The 21,992-nt window shown below is 36.9% G+C and overlaps 2 protein-coding genes across 9 annotated transcripts in view; one reads left to right on the top strand and one right to left on the bottom strand.

The window, feature by feature from the left end:
- RALGPS1 (Ral GEF with PH domain and SH3 binding motif 1) overlaps nt 1-21,992 on the bottom strand; it is a 71,917-nt gene that overhangs the window by 37,072 nt on the left and 12,853 nt on the right. For all 6 annotated transcript variants that reach the window (XR_004419880.1, XM_033077856.1, XM_033077859.1 and 3 more), the window contains exon 10: nt 20,640-20,766. Coding sequence is in view for 5 of the 6 variants with exons in the window: in XM_033077856.1 (XP_032933747.1) it covers nt 20,640-20,766 (127 nt within the window). In the remaining variant the exon portion in view is untranslated. The remainder of the gene's footprint in view (nt 1-20,639; nt 20,767-21,992) is intronic.
- ANGPTL2 (angiopoietin like 2) lies at nt 2,291-17,669 on the top strand. Of its 3 annotated transcripts, none has more exons than XM_033077862.2 (5): nt 2,291-2,541; nt 11,296-12,152; nt 14,889-15,082; nt 15,325-15,595; nt 16,139-17,669. In XM_033077862.2, exons 2-5 carry the CDS (start codon nt 11,345-11,347, stop codon nt 16,336-16,338), a joined length of 1,473 nt encoding a protein of 490 aa, XP_032933753.1. In that variant the 5' UTR covers nt 2,291-2,541; nt 11,296-11,344; the 3' UTR covers nt 16,339-17,669. The 3 variants fall into 3 exon arrangements, with proteins under 3 accessions (XP_032933753.1, XP_032933752.1, XP_032933754.1); XM_033077861.2 differs by having other exon boundaries at nt 2,291-2,650; XM_033077863.2 differs by lacking the exon at nt 2,291-2,541 and having other exon boundaries at nt 8,961-12,152.

Raw genomic sequence — 21,992 nt, 5'->3', positions numbered from 1 at the left:
GTCCAACTAAAAACTTCCTGCCACCTCTCAGGTGAGCACAACTTTTCTCTTTCCCTGTAGACAAAACTGCAACAGGTTGAAGAAATAAGCTTTGTCATACGCTATTTGGAACAACCCATACACAAGGGTTTACAGGAACAGGTTCTTCAGACAGCTTTAAGAGACAAAAAACCCTCTCAGTACCTAATCAAAAGGCTGGTCTCTGTAAAAATATGTTTCTTGTTCAGCAAAGAGGACAGTCAAAAAAACAGAGTTTGGCTATTTTTGATTTTTCAAGTATTTTATTTATAATATAAATACCTGTAAGAGAATGCTAATAACTGAAAAATACAGCGCAGGAGAAATCTCTAGGCTCCTTCAGTGAATAAAACATTTAGGCATTTACCTGCACTTATTTAAGTGCCCTAAAATCAATGGACCTGAACTATCTGTTAAAGAGCTTAAAAGTGGTTACGGATACCTTATAAATACGGGCCTAAATAAACAACCACATCCTCAGGAAATAACTGGTTTTTCAAGAACCTTGGAGCTGCAGGGCATAACTTTAAGTTAGAAATCTGTATTTTCCTACAAAAGCAAAGAATCCAAAACCGTTCATTTTAAAACTAAAACTAAATACTCCACCCAAGTAGTAATCTAGCTAGAGAATCACCTATCTAGCTCTACAAGTAGACAGGAATTGGAGAAACTGATCAGGAAATGACGACAGGAAACAACCACTCTTGTATCCTGACAAACACTCACGGCCACCCACTCCCTCCACTCTTCCTGCTCCCACTTCCCTCCCGGGAGCAGCTCTGTGTATCCTAGGCTGAAAAAGTACCTTGGGAAGGACGGAGTATGAATCAAACACATGTTGAAACAAAGTTCAATGGGAAAATTGCTAAATCTGTCAAAAGTTAACAGAATTATCACTTTCTGGTTCTATGAAGCCAACTTTTTCAGTATAAAACTGGTACATTGGAAAAGCTGTGGACTGCTTTAATCCCAAGCACCCAGATTATCTTCCTAACTAGCACTGAAATGGCCACTCCAGTCAGTGGTCCTCTCTCTTTAGAACAGAAAGGAATAAGCTTCTGAGTTAAAATAGAAAAAAATTAACATAACAACAGTAAGTTGAAGGAATCACAGGACGTACAGGAAAGGTACAAAAAACTACAAAAACTAAAGGCATACTGAATTGATCATGTAATATAGTTAGACATGGGGTTTTTTGCTGACATTCACTTTTAGGATGGAAATAATTTATCATCACAGTAACAACTACTTGTTAATGTTTTGATTTGAACACAACTAGTTTTAATACAGTATCTTTAAACCTCTTTATTTGTCCTCTGGTTAATTCAAGCGCTCTCATATTGGCTTCCTGAAACTCTACAAAATCCAAATATCTTCAAAACTGATTGACAAGTTGCAAACACATTTTTACAATATGATATATCTTTCTTATGATGTCAACGACATACGGTGACTGAAACAACTCTTTGGTTTCCTAAACTGTAATAAAAAAGAACATTTTTATGTGGCTAAGTTTCACTTTTAATTTTGCTAATTTCTTTGCTCAATTCCCAGTAAGTTATAAAAGCAGATTTTACATTCATTCATTCATTCATTCACTCATTCATTCATTCATTCAACAAATCTTTTTTAAACCCAGAGTTAATACCCAAAAACCTTCTACACACAGGGAGTTCCATAACAGCAAATTTTTAGAGAGGTTCTGAGAAAATTGCAGGAATTCACAGCATTCAAATGAGAAAATTACCAGGACCAGTACGAAAAATCATTCAAAACGCACTGAGGTTCAGCCAAATAATGAATTCTCAATCTTCATTAGAATGTTTCAAGAGCTGGTTTAAAATTGGACAATTTACTGTCCATCATTTCTGCTTTCGAGCTGCTGCCTGACAAAGATGACCTAGGAAGTAGTAAGAAAGGAGCCCCTCAGCGCTCCGCGGAGCGAGCGCCCGGGATGCACATCCATCCCTGCATCCCGAGCCCGCCGTGACGAGCTCGCAGGGCAGGAAGTGCCCCCCCCGCGCCCCGACATCTTGGTCCCGTGCAGTCGCGCTCCCTCCGCGCCGCTCGATCCAACAAGGCGGACCCGCGCTGCCCGCGGGCTCCCCCGTGTCCTGTCCACCCCGGCATTAGCGCTCTGCCGCGGCCCAGCTCGGCGCCCCCCGGGGCCGGGTCCCGCTCCGTGGGCGGGGAGGGCTCCGCCGGGGTGGCCGCCGCACGAAGCCCCTCCCGGCAGCCCCGCTGCTGCCGCCGCGGCCCGGGGGCGGAGGCTGCCCGCCCGTCCAACCAGCGCCCGGCAGCTCGCCGCTGCTTCGCCTTCTCTCCCCCTTTCCCGGCCAGGATAAGCCTGCCACAAAGAGTAGGGGTTCAAATGAGGCTGCTCCGGGCTGCCTGAAGGGACGGCCGGGAGCGCCGAGCGCCCCGCGGGAAGGCACCGCTTCGGACACGGGGCGCAGCCCGGGCTGACGAGGCCACAACGGTCCCTTGCAAGAAACACGCAGAAGAGGAAAAGAATTGCGCCAAGTAGGTGCCATCTGTTCCCAGCACAGCACACGCGGTGGCCGAGGCGATGTCACGGCGGCCGGGCCGCTGCTGACGGGAGCGGCCGGGGGCGCAGCGCGGCGGGGACGCGGTAAGGACGGGCAGCGCCGGGGCTGCCGGGCGGGTGCGGCGGGCTCCGCACGGAACCCTGCGAGCTCAGCAGAGCAGGACTGCTTCCTAACATACAGCACAAAGCCTGTTTTTTAACTTCATAAAACCAAAAAATACCCCTAAGTCCAAACAAAAATCCGCCACATATTAAAATACAAGTTGTAAAGATCGCTGAGACATTCATTACGTGCAGGCAGAGAAAGCCTTGATATTTTCAAGAATACGATTTTATTTTTTAAAAAAATCTTACTTGTTTTTGCACGTAACTTTGATCTTCGCACTTCCCTAAACTTGCCATCCAAGAATTTTTCTAGGACATCCTATTTTCTAAAGGACTTCTGTCTTAAAAATTATTTTCAGTCTTTTCAGTCTTTTTTACACTCATTTCTGATTAGGGAGATACAAAACTTTCTCATACTTTAACAGTCTATAAAGTAAATACTTGAGGTATTTCACAAAAACTTAATTTAAAAAACAAACTAGCATTTATGAGTACATTCATGTAGGCATCAAACTATTACACTAACTGCCGTTTTTCACGGGTAAAATCAGTCAGATTTATTAAAATAAGAATATTAAAGTTTAAAGGCTATTATATACAATGTCCATGCACACATATGAGCACACACAGTATGAGCATTTTCTGGCAGTGATTGGATTAAGTGAAAATAAGGTGAGGCCGCCGTTAAGGGAAGCAACAACAAAAGCAGGGCTTTCTTTCAGTAATTACATTCCACGTCTATGACAGAACTTTAGTAAAGCACAAAGAACAATCCACAAACAACTAAAATACTTCGTAATCACAAAGAAAATTTGTACTTCTTGTAACTGAAGAAGCTTTTGCCAAAACTTGAAGAAAGCTACAGGGCAACAAAAGAGACACAATCTTCTGCAGTTTCTTGCAGCAATTGATAGTATTTCAAAACAAAAGCTCTCCAAGACCTCATGAAGACACTCTCGTTCTGAAGTGCTGCTTTAGTCATCCATTCCCCTCATTAGAAGAAGTATTGCCTTCTAAGAATACTGAAATTTTAGTTCAAGCACCAGTTCAGTCTTAAGTGGGCAGAAAATCTGACAAGAGAATGTATTCTAACACAAGTATCTTAAAGGAATTCATTGGTTAATGCCAGTGTGGCACTTTTTACAATGGAAGCAAGTAACTGGTGGCAAAACCACAAAAGTGATTCCCTCCATAAGTCTGGAGTTAAATTTTTCAATTCAGTTTAGCACCATGTTTTCATAACTAACACTGTATGCTACTATGTGTCAGCCCTTTCCTATGTATTTACTTTAAAACTTAAAGCCCAACTTTAAAGTTTTTTCAATACATGTGGTGTACATATTACTGTGCTGTATTTTCACTATGAATTGCTGTTTCCTTTTACAAAACAAAACAAAAAAAAAATCACTACCCAGTTTTTTCAAAGCAATACTTTTCATCTAAAAGTCAAGATGTAATCTTATTCTAAAAGAAACCCTGTAGCACTGGAAATCCCTCCTCTTAGACAAGAGCAAACTTCACATTAAGTTTGAAGACTACCTTCGAGAGGTAAAAATTGATAGGATAAATTAACATAAGTCCATGGAAGAAAAGGTGTGAAGGAGTAAAAACAGAGCATGAGCTCTAAGAGAAGGGGAAGGGAGTAGGAAAGCAAGCAGATCCAAAAAATTCATGCTTGTCTGTCTTATCACAATGGCGTTGTGAAATCCAGATCATATTACTGGCTTGGTGCCTGGAACATGCCAGCTAACTGTAAGTCCACAGACACTGGCTATCAAAGGATTCTGCAGAAGCAAAAACCTAAGATTTGTTAAAAACATGCAACACCAAGCTTTCTGATCTTTTCATAGCAGGATATTACATTTTCAACGTAATTGCTTTGCTTTCATAATGCAACAAAAATGTAAAACTGCACTAATCTAAAAACATCTTTCAGTATCAAAGACAAAAGTATTAAACACTGAAGATGTACTAGCTGTTCCTGTTTCTTCTTTAGAATGCACAGTTATTGAATTATGTATGAATTCACAATAAAATAGAGCAGTTTACAGTTTAAAGAATAAATGCTGTCATAGCTAACACTATGCCCTTTGTGAACATGCCTTCCTTTGTATGCCTCAGTGCCTGAGGACTCTGCACAGAAGATGGCATATCAGAGGTATGGAGGAATAGACAGCCCAAAAAGGACTCCTAGCCTCATTTTATTAAATACAAACAGCACAAGAGAGCTGATTAACCCACAGAGCTGAATTTTGTAACAGTGGTTTAGCATAGCTGAATGAGCTCATCTGCATGTACTGTATAATTTTTTCTTCATAGTCAAAGCAACCATTTCAGAAAATACAGTGTTACGCAAAAGTGTGTGTTTTATCCTTCTTATATGTGTGTTTTTCACCTATCTGGGTATTCTAAAAGGCTTTGATGTGTGAGAGTAATTACAGTGCATTCAGTTCTGGGACACAGGACCTACAGGAACTCTTAACAGTGCAGCCTCTAGACTGTAAGCCCTTCCTCAGTCAGAGCAATTTGTAGAGATGGAAATAAATGCTGATTGTCAGACCTTGCCTATCCATTCTTTAATTAAATGGAAGTCACCTATTACAAAAAAATCCGATCTCCCTGAAAGAAATCCAACCCACACCACAAAAATAAAACCCTATACAGAAAATTGATTGAAATATTAGAAGAAATTAACCCCCCACAATCCTGAAATTAACTTCTAAAGTATGTAATACTCTGGGAGCCTTTTTAGGGAGGCTGAATGACAATTATTATTTTAAAAACAACAGTTGTTATCCCAAAATTACAATGACTTAAATGGAGAATCCTATTTTATTTTGACAGCTTCTGAGCATTCTGCTTAAGCCATGTAGGAAACCTACTGCATCACCTCGTTTACAATAATTATCACAGCCCACTAAACGAGTAATGCCTCCTTGGTTCCTCAGCTGCAGCATAAAAGCCAGTAAAAATCTTTTCTAACTTGCTGAAGTTTGCTATGTCTGCATCATATACTAGGTTCTCACTATCAGTTCCATAAACTAAACAGGTAGTGTTTTTTCTTATCTTTGCAGTAAACTCAACTGTACTGCAATCCAAATAGCTGCTTAAATCCCCAGAAATGCTCTCATTATAACTTCTCAGTTTTAGCACAGAAAATTGCCTTCTCTGTAAAGGAGTCTCCAGGGGTAGCGAGAGTGTCACGTATCATGTGCTCAAAAGCTGCCTTTCCATGGATCAATGCATCACAATGTCACACCTATGTTTCTTCGGCTTTGTTGCAGTTTACTACACATAGAAATACAAGAGCAGCAGCCAGAAGCAATTCTATTGCCTTTACCTACTGGGATCTGTTATGTTCCTTATCTGTAGAAATAACCCATAATAATGCATTTTAAGGCTACTTCAAACTTCTATTCTGGTATGAAATTCAGACAATTATTTTCCCCATTTGTCTTAGTTAAGGTTTTCCACACAAGATTCATGCAGATCATTATTTTGCTTTTGTACTTTTCAAGAATGCTATTTCACAAGTGATGTCTTGTGATGTCTTAAGTATCAAAACCTTTCCTCCTTAAACCTACTTGTAGTGTTAAGCAACACATAATAAAGTTCAATGCTCAGCCACCATCCAGTAGTCTTCCTGCTGTTTTAGCTCTACTTTTTGCAGGACACTGAAAAGCACAAGTATAAAAAGGACGTAGTATAAACTCCTAGACACAAAATGCCAATCTCTCAATGGCTGAAAGACTGAACATTGCAAAACCACTAGAGATCTAGATGTGAGTATTGATACTATATACTCAGGCTTTCATATACACACTTTTTTCCACACTAATAAGGCAAGTGTCTCTGTTATGAACAAGTGTCATTTGAAAAAAAACCTAGCCACTGTATCAAAAAGCTACTGGCAACATTTTCGGATGAGCTTAATGATTCTATGATTATAAGTTATGTTTTCCATCTGATGGAGACAGACCCTCATTTATACACAGAATCCCACAGGCAAAATATTTCATAAAATCTGAAAGAGACAATGAACCAGTCTCTTTAGTAAAAATGAGATCCTCTGAGGCATGGCATCAAAACCAACAATTAATGAAAAAAGGTATACAGTTTGGATTATCCAATATGAAGTATATTGTAAGTAGCTGAAACCCAAAAAGATCATAGTGCTGACATTGCTATCTTTAATGCGCCCTCTTAAGGCAAGCTGATTAGAATAGAAATAGAAATGAATATTTGCCAAACACAGTATTTTTCATATAATATTTTAAATATATTTAGAAATATTTTTAATAAAGTATAAATATTTTTTACCTTTATAATTCCAGGATCATGACAGTGATTAAACAGTAGGTTGTGAAACATCTGTGTAATTTTATATTGTAAAATACTAAAATCTTGAAATACATAAATTTCAAGATATTCGTAAAAATTAAAAGGTAACACATTTTGACTAATGAAAAGCTGCATATAAACAAGACAGAATACAGGACAGAAAAACGGTTTCAAAGGAAAGCCAAAGTAAGATTTTATTAATGTTTTCTCTCTAAAGGACAGAAAAAGCAATCAAATGCTGGAACATCCAATATCCCTTTCAGAAAGTTTATTTCCTATTTTGTCACCAGATCATGGAAATATCCTTACTTGGATAAACAATGAATGAGTAAGCCACCTACTTCCAATTATATGTACAGTTAGGCAAACATCTGGTGTACAAGCTGAAATTTTAACTAAAGCACTTATGCTGGCTAGGAGTATAAAGCTGCTACAATTATATGCCACACAACAATGCTGCCAATGCAGTTATACTGGCAAATTGGAAAAAAAAGTATTTTGCCTGAATTAAAAGTACAATATACTGGCAAGTAGGACTGAGGTTTGGTGTATCTGCACTAGGGCGAGTTTGCCCCAACTCAGTTGCCATGAAAAGTGCTTTTAGAAGTACACGTCTTGAACAGCCAGCCAGAATCTAGAAATGAAATAATGAAATTACTTCAATCTGTTTAGAAGCTCCATTTGATAAGCAATCAAAATAACTTCTTTTTAAGTGTGCTTCATTCACATGGTTTTTGTTGGTATGCTTGCGTGTTAAAATTTTGTCAGTAGCAAAAGTTTTTTTCAGTAGCAGTAGCATGAGGATAAGAGAGAGACAATGCTGTATTTCCAGTAATGAAGAAAATTTGCCCCAAACCTGCAGGTGTTCTTTTAGGTTGAAAAGTCTACAGCTGCCCAAGTGGAATTCTGCACTGGGAACAAATATGGCCCCAGTAATACAGTTTCCTCCCCGTCCAGTGCAGAAGAGCTATTGGCAGAGGGGAAGGGAGACAGAGAAACAGAAGAACTGAGTGATCAGCAAGCAACAGCAGCACTCAAGTACAGGGTGTATCAGCAATTACTGGGCACAGGAGAAAACTGAAAGTTAATGTCCTAGACATCAGATATAATCTTCCTCTCACCTGGGAAGAAATACTAATGTCCTAAGAATCTAATGTTCTGATACTCAAAGAGGAAAGTATTAAAAAAACATTAAATCCTTCCTTAAAACTGTTTCTCTGGCTTCCCTCCCTACTTTCTCCATTCCAGCAAGCTTTTTTATCCCTGAAAAATTAATCATTGAGAATTGTTCAAATGACCATGTTGTGAACTTCATTTTAATTCAACTGCAGAAAGGAAGGAATGCCATTTATTCATGTAGTCCTTCACAATATGCAACAAATAGGCCTCATTCTAAACATTTTTTTAGCCTAACAAGAACAGACAATAAGAAATTTACAAAATTATCATATACAGACTACAGGAAGAAAGCCAGCTGATGACAGTATGGTTCTTGTTTCTGCTTCTACTGGGGCATTCTCTAACCAGTGTAATTTTCCTTAACACTGCTTTTTCTTATAAGAAAAACATCTTAGAAAAGATGACATGCAGGCAAGATCATGACAGAGAAACATTTCAGCACGGTCTAATTATGCTGATGTCATTCACTGGTGGCCTGCTGTCTGCAACCACTGGTCAAACCCTAGAATAGGCTTCCTAGAGAGGGGTCACCCACATAGTCAGGCAGTGGGACTAGACGATCATTAAGATATGTTATAACAAGGCTGCTGAACTCTGTCCCATTATTTTCGAACACAGTTCTTAAAACCAGGAGAAAAATCTGTAAGATGTTGCTCTTTCTTCAGCTCAGAAAAGTTTCTTTTTTCTTCAGAAAAGTATGGGCACCCCACAGCCATACTCAAAAATATGAGATGCTGCAACAGACAGAAGTGAACTCTGAGGAAAAAAACAGTTTCTTCTTAGTGGTCACAATAAGTACAGGTTTAGAGAGGGGAAAAAAAGATATTAAAATTCCAACAGCGAAATAAAACCATTTTACACCTATATGCAAGAGACATTTGCAAAACCAGTCATCTGTGCAGGAACATGAGGCCTGGAAAACTGCCAGGTTTTCCAAGTGTGACCTGCTGTGCAAATGCTGATTATGCAAGTTAAATCTGTCTGGAGTGAATTTACGCTCCCTATTTTCCAGGGCTCCAAAATAGCATTGCTTTACTTACAGAAAGCATGTCAAACTCCAGATCTTCATATGACATGTTTTCAAGATTTTTGAAAAGTTCTGTACAGCACAACTCCTTTCTACTTGCAAAATGAAAATGAGTTTATTCTAAATAAGAAACTGAGGCAATTTTGAGGAGGATTAAGTCCTGGTCACTTTGTTTCAATCTTTTACAGAAACATCAATGGCTTATTTCGAAAAAAAGAAAAATGTGAATGACAACCGTATCTCTTCTCAGTACGAGCAATAAAGGATGCATATCCATCATTAGCTTGAAATTAAAAAAAAAAACCTTCAACATCAGCAGCTGCCTAGAATCATAAAACAGTTTAGACTGGATAAGACCTTATCTTCGTCTTATACAGCAAGTCCAGTTTCAAGATTAGATCACACTACTCAAAGCCTTACCTAAATCAAAACTTCATGTATGTCCAGGAATGGAAATTCTGCCACCTATCTGGGTGACTGCTTCAGTTCTCAGTCACCTTCCCAATGAGGTTCATTTTTTAATAAAACCCAATTTTTTCCTGAGGTAATTTGTATCCGCTATATACTTTCACTGTACACTTGCAAAAATAATTTATCTTCTTTGCAAACACCCATTAAGTAGCTGAACATGTCTTTCTTTACCTTCTCATCTGGAGGCTACACAAACCTTGTTCTTCCTGCTACTCTTCATTCATCGTGTCTGCCAACCTCCAGCTATCCATGCTGGATGTACTCAGCTGGACTTACTTATTTCTCACTAATGTTACTATCACCATTTCATGTAATTTAAAAAAATTATTGTACTAAAGATGACCAAACAGTAAGGCGAAGATACTTAAATACTGAATGATTATTTAATGAGAAATGTTTTACAAGCTAAGAAAAACACAATGGCAACACCACCTTGGTTAAAAAGTATCTGTCTTTATACACTGAAAAAACCTCCTTTTTCATCCATTTTATTTAAGAAAACTAGGTTGCATATACATGTAAGTATTGAAAATCAACACCAAAAAAGTTTTAGAAACACATGACATCCAAGTGCTGTTCAAGTAGCTGAGGGTGGTTTGTGACATGGGTATTTCTGGCAGCAGTGACAATGCAAAGCCCATGTTTCCAAGTCTACTGTTGCCTACAAAGTTCTGGTGTTGACTTACTTTTTGAAAGACTGTGAAAGCCTCAGCTGTCCACCTTGAATATGAATCTGCATGGAGAACTAAATTAGGGTATTTCACCAAAGGGCAACTGTTATAATATGTCAGTAGACACTACCAGCTGATTTAGATCACCATGCATCATCACTGTCTACCATGCACATATGCAGCTATTTTTCCCCTTTCAAGTAGGGACTCTGAAGTGAGATGACTAGGCTGAGTGTAGAGACAGTGTCTTCAGTGAGAGTCACTGCAAATGTTTCAGTTGTAAATTCAACTAGTCTAGAAAAGTAACAGATTTTACTGCCTATAATCTCTGAGTAGTAGAGTTTTTAACTTACAGTTATTAAGGACCAATGTAAAATTAGTTTCTCCTTTTTTAAGCAATGGAGGTTCAACACTGCTGAATAAAGTAAAATTGCTACATGTCATCTAAGCTGAATCTCTTGCAATATATATGCAGTTATAAAATACTGCAAATTAATTGTTAGACATTTTTAGAACTTTTAGCAGCATTAATACACATTAACTTACATTCTATTTACATGTAATAAATGTAAATAATGTAATACATTGAAAGTGTAATTAATATTTCAATGAAAACACCAATCTTGAAACTTTTGTGGTACTTGCCTGGAAGAAAGGACATTTCAAATCCTTGTATTTATTGCTTACTTTCTTACAGTTCTTAGCAGGCTTTAGATGAACTAGCAACTAGTAATTACAGTTCTGACCACAGAAAGACACAATTACTCCCCATGATGTCCACTTTAGTCAACAGAAGTTAATGCCAGACAACAAAAATAGCTAATTTGTACACACAGTTACTATGCACTATTTTCTAAGTTTTAGAAGAGATTATCATTTGTAAATCCACACTGATTCCCTCCTCATTACTTACTGATAAATTTATTTTAAAACAGATTTTAGGAAGTTCTTTGCAGAAGAATATTTGACCGGAAATACAGGATCATGATGACAACAAGATTCATCTGTTTAATGCTAGTAACTGTTGTGGGAGTTACTACGAGTGAAACACAGGAATTTGAAGGCAATGACAAGGAAAAGCCTCAAGAATTCATTTATACGAACAGATACAAGCGTTCCAGTGACACACAGGACAAATGCACTTACACCTTTATTGTACCTCAGCAGAGAGTGACAGGTGCTATTTGTGTTAATTCTAAGGAGCCTGAAGTTCTGCTTGAAAACAGGGTAAATAAACAAGAATTACAGTTACTTAACAATGAACTTCTTAAACAAAAGAGACAAATAGAAACTCTCCAGCAACTGGTAGAGGTGGATGGTGGAATTGTTAATGAAGTTAAACTCCTAAGAAAAGAGAGCAGAAATATGAATTCTCGTGTCACACAACTCTACATGCAGCTATTACATGAAATTATCCGAAAACGTGATAACGCCTTAGAACTTTCTCAACTTGAAAATAAGATTTTGAACCAAACTGCAGACATGTTGCAGCTTGCAAACAAATACAAAGACTTAGAGCACAAGTATCAGCATTTAATGTCAATTGCCAATAATCAGACAATAATAATTGCCCAGCTGGAAGAACATTGTCAAAGAACGCCATCCATAAAGCCACTGCCACAAACTCCACAACCTCCAATTAAAGTGTACCAGCCTCCTACTTACAATCGCATTAATAACCAGATATCTACTAATGAGATTCAAAGTGACCAGAATTTAAAGGTTCTGCCACCTACCTTACCAACTATGCCTGCAGTTACTAGTATTCCAACTTCAACTGATAAACCATCTGGTAAGTAATACTATTGATATATTTACATTAGTTTATGCTAATATGCAGTGGGTAACATTTTAATTGCAATATCAAAAATGATGTCAGAATTTATTTAGCTAGCGAATTTTACATGTGTGCTGTAATAGAAACACAGAAAGAAAGCAAGAAAATTAACTGGGAATGTCTAAGACAGACATACTAGCCCCACAGATTTTTCTCACGTTACTTTGCCAAGACAAATCCATCATTCATATTACATCTATGAGATAAAGGACTTTCAGAAAAATCTTACTAATCAAGTAATCTAAATTTGCTCAAGACCGAGCTGCTACAGTTCACGACATCTGAAGGAGTTTGTGTAAACATGTGTGTTGATCTAGCACCTGATAATGTGCTTGTGTAATTAAAAAAGGAAAAAGTATCTGCTCTGTACCTTATATGGGGCACTTGTGCTTAGGAGCAAATGGAAGCAAGTGGTGGAATAGTAAGGGGATATTTTACAGCCCTCATTAAGAGTCTTAGGAGTTCTGCCACAAGCATGATTTGATGACGTGAAATGACATTAGAGATCAACGCGGTAACAAAATCACAGGTAAAGAATTCAGTTTCATCTATGGTCCCACATTTGAAAGAAAGCCAAACCCAAAACAGTTCAGTATGTGATCCATACAAGAAAGGTTTGCTCTTCACTGTGTGGACAACACATACTTTCAGAAAAATGACGGTCACAGATCTCTGTTTCAGTTAGCTCTGAGTTCAGAGTATTGCAGGGGAACTGCACTCAATATATTTCATAGCTATTTGCAAAATATTCCGAAGGACATCAACAAACTTTTTAGGATTATCAAATAAATGCAACTGCCACATATTAAAAACCAAACCAAAGGACGCCCATCTTGTTTCTCCCTGGAAATATTCACAATGAAAGACACATAAGCATGTAAGCACTGAGTCTCTTAAGTTTTTGAGTCTCTAAAACATTTTCTTACAAAGCAATATTTTCACAGAATTGCCAAAGATAGCGCACCAAAGCCTGCATTGTGGCATGCAAAACTTCTGCCAGAAATATCATGATTCCAATGTACTATGTAAGGAAAAATTCTCAAAAGAAAATCACATCTACTACAAATCCCTTGGAGCAATACACCGTGGCCTCTCTAAAAATTACATTTTGATTTCAATCTCAAAGTAGGTCCACGCTTGGAACAGTATTCCCCTATCTTTCTGGAAGTGAAATACTTTCCCCCTTTATTTCCTTACACTCTTTGAAAACTTGTTAATTGGCGCACATCCTCCTTGTGCTTTGAAGCCCTTAAACTGGAGCTGAGGATTCACTATCAAACAGCAGAACAGAAAAGTTACTTCAGGTGCACAGTAACTTTTGCTGATGTATCCTCATACATCTTCCTGCTTTTGAAAAGTAAAACACTAATTCCAAACCAGCTTACAATCTTGTAGAACTTCCAGAGGAAGTGCTGGTTATCCAGCAATTTTTCACACTGATCTCCAGAGGTCCCTTTGTCAGTCCACAATTCTAAGATTTCACATGTGCTTCTTCTCCCTGGATCATACAGTTTATCAGAAAAAGAAATTTCATGCTTCTTTTGCATAAATTGATTATAATATTCTCTCATTTTCTCACTTGCAGCTTTTTATTTGTTCAAGCAAGTTTCCAACCACTGAAGTTAAGCTAATTAAGCTTTTATTTCCACGTATCCCCCTTCCCCTTTCCTTACATTTCTTTTCAGTCAAGAAGCAGTTAATGAATTATGAAACAGCATAGGACTGAAATAATTTAAAACAGAAATTACTCTTGATAGCAGTATATGCTTCAGTAAGGCTCCTACTCCTTCAGTGGGTGGGGATAATCAATCCAGGGTCTCTAATCTCTAATCCTGAGGATTCATGTTGACTTCACTCTTCTACTCAGGAAGCAAAACAGCTGGGGGAGTCTACCTGCAGATATTAACACAGACTCTAAATAATTTATATCTTAATTTCTCAGACTCATTAAAATAGAATCAGTCTTAATGCTGGAGAAAAATTCTTGAAAAATCAGGAATATAAGATAATTTCAAAAAGCATAAACTCTTTATAGATTCTATTGCACTGAAGGAAAAAAAATGCATTCTCCTTCTGAAAACAAGACTATGTTTACTGCAATTTCTGTGAATTATATATAAAGTATATTAAGACTCCTGTCATTTGTATAATGTTTCTCTCACAAGCACTCCATATTAAAAAAAAAAAAAATCTTAATTTCTATGTTATTTTGTAGTTTATTAAGGTGGTGGCAGTAAGACCTACAGTCTGAATTTATGTTGGTGCTTCCACTGTTAATGTCTGTGCCAGTTACATTTTTGGGGATCTAAAAAGGTGAATTTCTCAATGATAGAATCAAGGTCAAACTTACTGTGTTGTTTTCTAAAGGAAATTCTTATCTATGGAGTCATTCATATTTAGTTTCTTCAAAGATATAATTCATGGCAAAAGTACCAGTACAGCTGCCTAAATTTCTTTTTTTCAAATCTACCTTTTGCAGTAATTCATTGTGAGATATTTCAGAAATAAAGTTACAACAAATGAATGTGCTTGAAAATACCTGGTGGATACTTATCCTTTACTAAAAAGGAAAACAACATACGCTATTCAGTGAAACCAATCTAATATAAAATGCTACCAAGTCAAATACTGCCCTGCATTAAAGAAATGCTCAACAGCAGCTTGATGCAAAGCCTTTCTATTTTGACACAGGGCCCTGGAGAGACTGTCTACAAGCATTAGAAGATGGCCACGACACAAGCTCCATCTATCTTGTAAAACCAGAAAACACGAATCAGCTGATGCAGGTCTGGTGTGACCAACGGCATGACCCCGGTGGCTGGACGGTCATTCAGAGACGGCTGGATGGCTCTGTCAACTTTTTCAGGAACTGGGAGACATACAAGGTTAGGATACAAGAGCAGATTCATGCTTTCCACCCTCTAAAATTTACTGTTGGATTTAATTTAAAGGGTGATCTTAGAGTCTGTCCAAGAGCCGACTTGAAAAAGAACTTGTGTGTTTACCCTTCCAGAAAAAGGAAGTCTCTACAACATAAGTTACTGCAGTTTTCTACTTGAGAATACACTCAGATTTATCAGTAACACAGATGCAGGATATTAACATGCTTCTCTTGCTTCCTTTACAGCAAGGATTTGGTAATATAGATGGAGAATATTGGCTTGGATTAGAAAACATTTATTGGTTAACAAATCAAGGCAACTACAAACTTCTCATAACAATGGAAGATTGGTCAGGTCGAAAAGTATTTGCTGAGTATGCCAGCTTCAGACTGGAGCCTGAGAGTGAGTACTACAAGCTGAGACTGGGACGCTACAACGGCAATGCGGGAGATTCTTTCACTTGGCACAACGGCAAACAGTTCACCACCCTAGACCGGGACCACGACGTATATACAGGTAGGAGGTCCCTCTCAGCTGCCTTGCTATTTTCACCTTTACATCCGTGCCTCCCTCGCTTTTCTATCTCTTTTTGTGTTTTGAAAAAGGAAAAACACTTAGGGTCATATATACAAAAAAAAACCCCAACAAACCAAAAGATATTGCACTTATAAAGGGATTTGTCAATTAGTGCCTTATGAAGTACAAACGGATGTGTCAACCCTTATACATACCAACACCAAAACGAAAAGTTTTTACACTAGTCAAGGGTCTGTAAAATATGCTATGAAGGGTCATTTGAGACAGTAACACATACTGATTTTCAGACAAGAGAAAGTAACACGAAGGATTCTCTCTGTAGAACCCAACTACTTAGCTGGTTCCTGAAGAAGCCTAAGTTCACTTCGTATCACAGGATATCTACATGTTAAACATACAGTTACTTAAAAAAGCCCAGAAAAACCAACCAACCAACAAAAAAACCTGAAGTTTTGTACACAGCCTGCTTGCTTTAAGATTTTTCATTTGCTTCTCAGCCTGAACTGGAGCCTTCTTTTACAGGTAATTGTGCTCATTACCAGAAGGGAGGATGGTGGTACAATGCTTGTGCTCACTCAAACCTCAATGGAGTCTGGTATCGTGGAGGACACTACCGCAGTCGATATCAGGATGGCGTTTACTGGGCTGAATTCCGGGGAGGATCGTATTCACTAAAGAAAGTTGTTATGATGATAAGACCTAACCCTAATACATTTCATTGAAATAACTCTTCTCTTGGTTTGCTTTGTTGTTCTAAAAATCACATAAAGCTACAATGTTATTACCAGAAATTATCTTTTCAGAAATGAGGAATGTAAAATACTGTACATTTATTGAGAAGATATGAGGGCTTGTATATTATATTTTCAAGAATTATCCCAGGAAAAAGAGCTGAAGAAAAGGAACTGTAAAAAAATTCAGAACACCACTTGGTAGTATTAGAACTTGCAGTTTAGATGAAAACTGTAGGTAAGCTTCCTGGTTTTTACTCCCTGTAAATTAAGTTTGGATGATAAAAATATTGCTACCACATTTAACTATTTTTGTATGTTATGTATAAATATTCTCAAATACAGGAAATATTACAAACTGTACAGCAAGAGTTTTATTATTGTTATTGTTATTATAAGCAATCATTTGACACAGGAATCATATCCTTTGAACTATGTAGCTGGTATATGTACATCAATGTGATGATTATGTAATCTTTGTTAACTACCATGAATAAAGTTAGCACTACATAATTCTGTTTTGAGAGCAGAAAAAACCATTATTGTCCTGATAAATCTGGCCTTTTCCCTTTACTATGTCCATTTAGATAATCTGCTCCTATAAAAATTCACCATTAATTCAAGTATTTTCAGATTAGAACCACAAATTATTTTTCTTTCCAAAATGAAGTATGTACTTGCATATGAAAATTATACCACACAACTTTTACAGTATTTTGTACCTGACTTCAGTGATTACCTGCTGTGTAGCCTCTGTAATCAGAAATGGCTGGATATAAATTAAAAGGTCTATCCAAGTTTGCAGGCAAATGATGGATACCAATTTCTAAGCTATTAAATAGCCTTAGCCTTTAGTTTAAAATTATACAGAAAACTTATCAGTAGCAAAAAGAAGCTATTTTTTAACATATTTCACAATTATAACATTACTGTCAAATTATTAAATAGATTTACTTATTTATATTTAGAGGTCAATCACACTTATGAAATATAGACTGGCATAATTCTAATATTCTTCTGAGATAGGTTTCTATAACAGATTGCTAACACACCCATTACAAAACAGCAACTACTACAAAAAACACAAATTATAGAATGCATAAAGAGGCAGAGTAAAAGCCTCTAGAAGTTCAACATTTTTGGTCAGCCTGTACCGAGTGTTTATGTGTGTTTGCATACTTTTCTCTTATAACCTCATCACATCTTTACCACAGTATGTGTGATGTAGCATGTGTTGTATATAAGTGAAAGTAGGGTTTTTAATATATTAGATTACCCCTGTAATATTATAACCCTTAATAAAGTAACAAATGTTATTTTGACATGTTGAGATTTCATTTTGTTGTAGTTCAGATTACTTCACATTAGTTTGCCTCTGAGTCAAACAGACTCTGATATGCTACCACTGTTCACATGTGTGAAGTGTTAAAATATTTCAATATAAAAACAAAAACAATTTTCAGCTGAGAAAAATACAGAATTTTCACACAGCCCAAGGAAGAACAATGTTTTGTAGGTGATATGAAAGGCATAAATTTTTCAAACAGTATTCAAGCTTTATCTTCTATGGGTTTGCCTACTGAATTCTGGAAAAATATTTAGATTTGAGATTAGAAATATTAAAGGTCCTAAAGCCTGGCTGCAGTGCTCTTATAATTAGTAGCATTAAGGTTACTTCATGCTTGGCTTGAGGAAAGAACCGAGAACTTGAGGTATCCACTGTGCACATCTCAGGAATGAGGCATTCCCTCGAAAAGCTATTACAGTTGTTTGTCTGTAGCTGGAGATATGGCTGGAAATACGTCTTCATATCATACACTCATAATAGATTTTAAACCCATGCTCAAGCTGACAATCTTTTGTTAAAAGAATCATATTTCTTAACCTTTCTACCTAAAAGGTGAGTAATTTTCCTAGATACTTATCCATGTAGTAATTAAAAAAGATAATGCGAAGAAGTCTGTTCATGATTACCTGGAAATACCAAATGTGAGAACAGAACTTACTAATTTTTTATATAAAATTTGCATGTTTGTGTGAAATAATTTTAAACACAGAGCCTGGCACATCAAAATAATTAAACATTAGGGATTTGGAATTTATACTGTGAAGTTATTGGTAAGTACATTACCAGAATCACAGATTTCACTGTGCTTATTTTTTTAAAAAATTCACACAACAGGACTCAGTTTGCACTAGGTCCACCTACTGTAGTAATGACATTACTACAAACTGTCAAAGGTCTTCATTTTTCTCATTTCCCTAATTTCCAGAAGTGTCAATTACATTACTTCGTTGCTTCCTGAATGTACATCCTTGGCAACGCTGCAGTCTAAAAATCCCATACCATATACTTTTCTATCATTTGCAAAAGCACATTAGGTGAGTTTATACAAGAGAGAATTGCACAACTACGGAGAAGATTTCTAACAACTTAAATTCTCCTGTAAACTTCCATTTGAAGAAATGCCATAGGAAACTGAGGTTGCTCTTCTGAATTTTTGAAATATCGCTACCTTTTTCAGAAGAGTAAAGAAAATGCTGTCAAACTAACACATTATTTATGTAACAGAAATGAAACAGTGGGGCTTCACTATAGCATTGAGATAAAAGGCTGTGACAAGATTGATGTTACCTCAGAAGACAACTACTCTTTTGTATACACATTTCCAAATAATTCTTTCCTGAAACTGTTCTATTATCACTCAAAGTTTTCAGAATTACCCCCACTGTAATATTCCAAGGAGAAAAAAAAGCAAACAGTGCAATAAATGTATAGATTATAAGATCACACATCATCACATCATCTTTGTTCTGTAACACACAAATACAACCTAAATGATCACCAGCAATGAAGACAAGAAAACACTATGACTAGGAATTACACACATGAATTCTCAAAATAACGTGACTGCTATTTTTTCTGTAATCACCCTGTGGCTAAACACTTTCAACAGTCCACATCACAGCTTTGTCAATATTGTGATTTGTTTTTTTCTTTCTTTATCTCTTTCTTTTTAAAATTGAAAGGCCTGTCCGAAAACAAAACAACCGTTGCATCTTTAAACAGTACTTCTAAACATAGTAAGGAATATATTAGTCTCTCATATTATAGCCTGAAGTTGGAAACATACCAGTAGTTGTCTCCTGTATTCATCTGGTTACACAAAATGTCCAACTACACCTCTTAGAACGCAGGGAGAGCCTTACTTTACAAGAACAGCAACACTGCCTAGTCTTGGCCATCAGCAGGGAGAAGGTCTCTCGAGTATGAAACACAAGATACAACATATGGAGGAGGATTCAAAGTCTCAAGGAGACTGGTTCAAGACCAGCACACTTCACGTGCACCCTCTTCCCCTACAAAAAGGATACAGGACTGAAACGCTGCCCAGGCTGGTTGTCAAGGATGATGCCAAGTGGCATCTGTACAAAGCATGATCAAGTAATCCAAGGACTCTTCCTTTTGGAAGAGAGGTAATTGAAGATTTACTGTGAAGGCAACAGATAATGACTGAAGTCCATAATGCCAGGAGTAGCCTCAAGCTGTATAAGGAATGAGGCACGGTTTATCTAGTGAAGGTAAACATTACCATGCTCAATTCAAGCAAAACAATGTGGAACCGGACAGAGTTGAAGAAATCCTGCCAGCTGGGTGCTGAGTACTGTGCATGCAAGCTTATGGGTGTTTAAAGCGAGAGTGCAAGTGCTCATGGAAGATAAATCTACTGAGGCACTAGCGGTTGGCATAATACAAGGAGAGCAATTCTGGCCCAGGAAGACTAAGCAGAATTCTTGAGTTCCTGTCACCCAGAGTCAGCAATTAAAAAACATTTATTCTTTTTAGCTGTAGTTCAGCATCTGACTAAATCACTAATAAAGCCAGGAAAGAATTCATTATATTGGACTACTTTCATTAACAATAACATTTGTGCAGAAATACCTCTGGGTGAAAAACTGACCAAAAACACAATTCATCAAATGGCTACTTGATGCATGTCACAAAAGAAAAGGAGACAATATCAAGACTAGACATTATTTTAACTGTAGGTCTCCCTTTTAATACATCTGTGCATCGAATTAAACATATTTACTCAGCACTTGAGAGAAAAACTCCTTCCAAAAACAAGTAAACATACATATAGCCTAAAAATCTCAACCTGACCTAATTTTTCCAAATATGAAACGGAATGAACCATTCTTGTACATACAGTGTTCTTCAGGTGCACAACATGGTACATTAGCACTTGTCTGTCGAGCTACAGATAAATAAGGTAATTGCTCACACTCACCTAAATATGGAATTGTAGGAACCATTTTTAAGCTTCTGATGTACTCTCGTGTCCTTTTATAATTATCTTCCTTAGACAGTAAATAGTCTAACTTCTCAAAGGTGGTCTTGTCTTTTCGATTCAAAAGCTACAGAGAAAAATGAAGATCATAAAATTTTCAAAGACAAATCCACACAAAACTAACAACCAATAACTTCTTGAATTGCCCAGTGTGAAAAAAAGGATAGTCTAGTTAAGACTAAATTTATCATCATCATCATCATCCAAAGCAGCATGTTTGAAAACATGCTACCTGTTTTAAAAAAAAGGCAATTCGGTTGAAGTCTTAAGGTATGAAAAACCACGACCATTATGACTGACTAATTTGTCAGTGATTCTCATTTGCTACATCAGTTTTGAATAACCTCAGCGATATTAAATTTTTAGAGAAAAAAATTGTTATAATACAGTCTCCAACATTCTCATAACTTAGCAGAGTTGATAAAAATCCTCTGAACTTAAAAAGTATAAACAGTAATGGAAAATACTCTAAATAAATGCAAACTTTGCCATTTCAACAGTACCTTATTAAAAGTATGACAAAACTTTTCAGAAAAAAGTATATGGAAAGGAAATTATTATGATATTAAATCCATGTTTTCTATTTATTAGACTTACTACAAAAAGCTAGAAAAACATTTAGGAATGCAAAAATCCTAGGCACAGAGGGCTGAAAAGTAAACAAAAAATACACAACTCTAGCTATAAGAACACATTTCCTGTTTCAGCTGGTTTAAGAAACCTCAGCAATATTTTTAAGATGGTTTTAAAAGCCAGTTGAGTTGGAGTGGGTGGAGAATTATAGCAGTGTACACTGGCTTATTGCATGTGTCCTTTCTGACAACAGACAGCTGCTCCATAGTACATTGCTTCATATACCTTTTCCTCTGGAAAATTCGAGTTCTTGTACTACTTGGCTTTTAAGTCTAGCTGTTCATAAAAAAATAACATACAAAGGATAAAAATGAATACTTCAGAATGATTTTGAATAATTTTGCTGCTTTCATTTTCATTTTGGGAGCACTGAGAATTGCTTGAGGCCCTACCACTGAAAAGTATTTTATTTTTGAACTCCTGTGCCTAGAAAGAGCCTGGTACCTCTTTAGGTCAAAGTCAAATTAGTCACATACTTCACTTCATACATGAGCAATTTTCCCTACTTATTTCCAGTTTCATCAAGCAGCTCAAAACATCAGGCACTTACTGTTTAATTAAGACTATAATCTTATTCTGAGCAATTAAATATTAAAATAATTGCAAGCATTTTAAAAGCTTGATAAACTTATCTAAGATTTAAGCCTAGCCATCTTTATT

This window comes from Catharus ustulatus, chromosome 21, assembly GCF_009819885.2.
Source record: "Catharus ustulatus isolate bCatUst1 chromosome 21, bCatUst1.pri.v2, whole genome shotgun sequence".
NCBI classification, from domain to species: domain Eukaryota; kingdom Metazoa; phylum Chordata; class Aves; order Passeriformes; family Turdidae; genus Catharus; species Catharus ustulatus.
Note: the sequence above shows the minus strand (reverse complement) of the source record. Positions and strands in the feature narration are given on the sequence as shown.